Genomic DNA, 5,657 nt, shown 5'->3' on the forward strand with positions numbered 1-5,657 from the left:
TCACGAAGGGGAATAACTTTATCCCACTTGGAAAAGTAATCTGTGGCACCCAGGATGTAAGCGTGACCACCAAATGAGTTTGGTGTTATAGGACCAACCACGTGAAGACCCCATCCTTCGAATGGTCATGATGTCACAGTTGGATGTAGTGGTTTTGGAGGTTGGTGAATAAAGTTTGCATGAAATTGACATGCTTCACACTTTTTAATGAACTCCATGCAATCTTGAACCATTGAGGGCCAGTAATACCCTGCCCTTTTGATACGATCATGAAGCTTAGGACCAGATTGATGAGCTCTGCAAATTTCTGAATGAAATTCCTCTATTGTTTTGGCTGCTTCTTCATCTTCTAGACATCAACAAAGATCGTCTATAAAGAGTCCCTTTGAAGAGAATAAAACGAGAGGCTCGACGGCGGATTTTTGTTCGATGTCGTGGATCATTAGGCAGCTTTTGGTGGTCCAAATAATCGATGATTGGTTGACGCTAGTCTTTTTTGTCTATTAGGCAGACAGTGATCATGTCAACCTCCTCAACCTCATCATCTTCAACTTCATATTCTTCAGGTGCAACTACCCAAAGATTGCAAACAGGCACATACATGATTTCCTCTACCCCCAGTGCCAAAGTGGCTGCAAGACCGGCAAGCGCGTCAGCCATCTTGTTGGTACTCCTTGGAACTTGGCTTAGCTTGACAATGTCAAACTTGTCAAGCAATCTTGATGCATGTTTGTGATAAGGAATTAAATCCTCTTTCTTGACTTCATATTCGCCTAAAAGTTGACTTATAACGAGTTGCGAATCTCCATAAACATCAAGATCTTGAATTTCCATTTCAACCGCCATTTGAAGACCCATAATGAGAGCTTAGTACTCAGCCATGTTGTTTGAGCACAACTGAGTTAACACAAACGAGTAAGGTAAACCGTGCTTTTCTAGCGATACAAAGACTACCCCTGCTCCTGCGCTATCTTGACGAGAAACCCCGTCAAAATACATTTCCTATGGTGGTAGTATCTCGATGTTAAACACATTTTCTCCAAGCAAATCAACGGACATCTCCCATTCAGGTGGTAGTGGGTGGTCGGCAAAGAAGTCAGCGATGACTTATCCTTTGACAAACTATTGTGGTACGAACACTATATCGTACTGTTTGATGTGTACAACCCATTTAGCTAGTCTTCCTAACAACACTGGTCTTGAGAGGATGTATTTGATTGGGTCGGCTTTTGAGACGACATGGACTGTATGAGCTTGCATGTAATGCTTCAACTTTTGAATGACAAAAATTAACGCAAGACAAATTTTTTCAATTGGTGAATAATTCAGCTCAGCACCCACCAACGTTTGACTCAAGTAATAAAGATCTATCTCCTTGCGATATTCAATTTCTTGAGCACACATTGCCCTAAATGATCTTTCTTGAGTAGCAATGTAAAGGATTAGAGGTTTTCCTTTAACTGGTGCCCCCAAAACCGGCGGAGAGGACAAATACTTCTTTATATTGTTGAACGCTTTTTGACATGACTCATCCCATTTGAATGGAGCATTCTTTTTCATGAGATGACTAAATGGTTGACATCTCCCTGTAAGATTGGAAATAAACCTCCGAATATATGCAAGGCGCCCTTGAAGACCGCGAAGTTCTTTGAGATTTCATGGTACAGGAATTTCTTGAATAGCCTTAATTTTGGTTTGGTCAATTTCAATTCCCCTATGTTTTACGATGAAGCCTAAAAATTTTCCTGAGGTAACACCGAATGTACATTTGAGAGGATTCATTTTCAATTGACATTTACGTAGTCTTTCAAAGATTTTGTGAAGGTCACCTAGGTGATCCTCCCTCTTTTTAGACTTAACCACCAAATCGTCCACGTAACATTCCACAATTTTGTGCATCATATCTTCAAAGATCTTTTTCATTGCACGTTGATACGTAGCCCCGGCATTTTTTAAACCTAATGGCATGACTTTGTAGCAAAATATCCCTTTTGGGGTGCGAAATACTGTGGCTTCTTGATCTTCAGGCGTCATGTGAATTTGATTATATCCGGCTGTACAATCCATGAATGACAATGCTTCATGTCTAGTGGTGGCATCGATCATGATTTCTGTTACTGGAAGTGGGAAGTCATCCTTAGGACATGCTTCATTTAAATCGCGGAAATCCACGCAAATTCGCAGTTGTCCGTTTTTCTTCCTCACAGGGACAATGTTTGCTATCGATGTAGGGTACTTGGCTTCACGAATGAACCCTGCATCAATGAGTTTGTTCACCTCAGATTCAATTTTCGGGATCAACTCTGGCCTGAATCGCCTTTGTGATTGCTTCTTTGGGCTAACACTTTTTTTATTGCCAATCTATGGACGGCGACCTTCGGGTTAAGACCTGGCATTTCTTTGTAACTTCAAGCAAAGACATCTTCCTCTTGGGTGAGAAGTGCACTGATGTATATAGGTCGTGGGTCTTCAAGAGTGCCAAGGTTTAACTCTTTTAACTCATCTACTGTTGCTTGTCCCTCGTCTTCAAGTGTCTTAGGAGCTTCATCAGTTTCTATTTCCTCGTCGGGATTTGGCACCTCTTCAGCCGTAACATGGTTTGTGGAAACAATATCCTTATGTTCCTCTATAGCATGGTCTGACGACTCATTTTAGTTAGTGAAAACCACGGTGCGAACTCTTGCCTTTATAGGTTGTTTCTCAGTGATATCTATGTCTTGCTTTCTTTTCATGCGAGAGGGAACAACACTTTTCGACTCATCAGTTTTCATGACATTGTCTTCCCTTTTCTTTATGCGACTAAAAGCTGATTGTCTTTGTTCATTGCTAGAGGCATTTGTCATGCCTACGCGGTTAAAGACATATACTTTTCGTCTTAAGGGTTTCAAACTTGAAGTTTCTTTCACTCTATGGTCACATTCTCCAAGCCTATCGAACACTGAGACATGATTCCTCGTAGTAGATGGTTGAAGTTGATCAAATACAGAAGTCTAGGTATGGGAACATCGTTCTCACCTTCACCTTCCTTGAGTTCCTTGGTAGTAATGTACAGTGAGGAAGAAGCGTCTACTTTACGCCATACACCAATTTCGATTGGTTTGGGGCGCTGAAACCCTAGGCCTGACTTGGATTCTTGATAACTAGAGCCATAGTCAAGCAGTTTCTTTTAAGTATCATTGAGTCCGTTAGGTTTAATGTCTATGACCTTACCCATGGGTGTTGGGTTTTAAAAGTCATATCCTGCCTTTGCCAATAGCTTGTATGCATTTTGGCCGAACTTTTCTTTGTTAAGCTCTTTTTCCTTAGACGACTCTATTGATAACTTAGAAATTTGGCTTTGCGCGCCTTTACCCAATGGTACAGTTGTTTTACTCTTCAAGTTTTGGAGAGTAGTGTCATCAATTGGCTTTGCTACCTTAGCATCAAGGTTAACCTCTCGACACACAAAAGGTGATTCTCCGTCCTTGCGACGTGATTTTGGGATATATCGCAAAATAGGAAATGACAACTTTGGCTTTTCTTTTATGACGAGCTGAGAGACACTCTTTTCGTCCACTTCTACCTTTTGTTGAGACTTCTCCTCGGCAGGAGATGTCTTTTTGTCATTTGAAACCAAATCAATGCTCTCCTTAACTTCTCTTTTTCCTGTTGAAAGGACTTGGGAAGGGAGTATCTCACTTGACGCCTCTTCTTCTTCAAAAAACTTGGCGTCAGCAAAGTAAGAGTCTGCTTGGCTAAAGGGTTTGACATGCCCATTTATCTTCTTTTCGCCCCCAAGATAGTACTTAAGACATTGATGAAGGGTCGATACTACCACACCATTCTCATGCAACCAAGGGCGTCCTAGCAACATTTTGTATGATGTCTTTGTGTCAATCACATGAAAGAGAGTTGATGACGTTAACTCTCCCATTGTGAGTTCTAGGCGTATTATGCCTATTGCATGCTGACTGTCAAGGTTAAATCCTTGGATCACTATGCGATTGTAAGAGAGTTCATCCATCTTGATTCCTAACTCTATCATAGTGGATTTTGGCATTATGTTGACAGCGGATCCACCATCAACTAGAATGCGACTCACTTTTTGTTCACAGATATACCCCGACACAAACAAGGGTCTATTGTGGGGTTTTAACCCCATTAACAAGTCATCATCTGTGAAAGCCAAGGCTACATTGCACGACACACATTTTGTGGCATCTTCCGCAGGTTCTCCAGCATTTTTCACCTTATCGGCATACAACTCTGGGTGTTAAAGTGCAAGAGATAAGTGTTGACACATTTCTTTAGGCAAATGAAAAATTTGCCTCCATCCCATACGTGAAGGAAGAGCATCCTAGATAGTAGATATTTTTGGGTTTACTACCACCTCGGATTGTTGTACAGCTGATTTTGTTGATGTTTCATTATCAACTTGTTCCCCCTCACTTTCCACAATGGAAACCATATTTGTCGTAACCATAGTAAAGTAGTCTTCTGGGAAATATTCCTCGAAAGTTACAGGAGACAACGGCTCTTACTCAAGCAAACCAATAGGGAGGACCTTTTGCTTGTTGACCTCTTTTGATTTCTTTTTACCCTTTGAATGCTTAAATTTCCTCTTTTTTTGTTGCTTTCTTTTGCGATGCAAAGGTTGTGGTTTAGGATTATGCACTTGTTTCTTTAGCCTTCTCCTTGTCACCAATGTCCACCCCTCATCATCGTCTTCATTCCGGGAGTTAAGATGTGTAGGTTGTTCAACCTGGGATGAGACTTCATGTCGAATAGGGTTAACTCTTAACAAGTATGATCACAGGCTCCAAACTTCCAAATTGCAAAGTTTGAGCCTGAAATGATGGTTCAGTAGCTACCGAGGCATGATTTGATGTCACTGGCTCGTCGACATCTAACTCGATTGTCCCATCCTTTGCCAATTGCATAATTTTCTCCTTAAGTGTTATACCCTTGCACTTTGACTCAGGCAACTCGATGATTTTGTTTTCCAGCAATTTGTCTAGCACGCCCGACAAGTCAGAGTCTGGGAAAGGGTATTTCTTAGCTTGAAGCTCTTTCAATGTGCGTTTATCTTTCTTGAAAAATATCGAAGATTAACCCTTACTTTCTTCTTTCTTCTTCCCTGAAATCTTGATGGGTGCAGAAGAGGTAGTCACAGACAACGTCTCCTTAGTTGAACTTTTGGAGGACTTGTCATTTTTATAATACTCCTTTTCTTTCTTGGCTTCTGAAGCAAGCCCCCATTTTTTTCTTCCTGTTGTAGGTGATCGAGAGTTCCATGTCATGAGCTCTCGTCACCAACTCTTGAAAAGATCCTGGTTTGATACCCTTTAGGATGTAATGAAGTTCCCAACTCATCCCATTAATGCATATCTCTATGGCAGAGGTTTCAGTCAGTCGATCTTTACATTCCAACTTAGAGCACGATAGCGGTTGATGTAATCAATGACTGGCTCTTCATCCCACTGTGTAGTTTGAGTTGGCTCAGTCATGCTAACGACACGCTCAGTGCTGAAGAATCGCCCCAAAAACTCCATTTCCATTTGATCCCAACTGTCAATGGACTCAGCCTCTTAGTTGGTGTACCTGTCAAAAGCGGTTCCCTTAAGAGAACGAACGAATTGTTTAACAAGCAAGTCACCCTTGGTACCACCATTGCTGCA

The 5,657-nt window shown here is 41.4% G+C and overlaps 1 protein-coding gene across 1 annotated transcript; it reads right to left on the reverse strand.

The window, feature by feature from the left end:
* Nucleotides 1–1,656: 1,656 nt before the first annotated feature.
* Nucleotides 1,657–5,279, reverse strand: LOC145564950 (uncharacterized). Its single transcript, XM_081625095.1, has 5 exons — nucleotides 5,099–5,279; nucleotides 4,775–5,017; nucleotides 3,245–4,245; nucleotides 3,016–3,163; nucleotides 1,657–2,255 (listed from the first exon to the last, which is right to left on the reverse strand). The coding sequence occupies exons 1-5, from the start codon at nucleotides 5,277–5,279 to the stop codon at nucleotides 1,657–1,659; spliced, it is 2,172 nt and encodes a 723-aa protein (XP_081481221.1).
* Between the last annotated feature and the right edge of the window lie 378 nt (nucleotides 5,280–5,657).

Source organism: Chenopodium album, chromosome 10 (assembly GCF_948465745.1).
Source record: "Chenopodium album chromosome 10, dcCheAlbu1.1, whole genome shotgun sequence".
Taxonomy (NCBI): Eukaryota; Viridiplantae; Streptophyta; class Magnoliopsida; order Caryophyllales; family Amaranthaceae; genus Chenopodium; species Chenopodium album.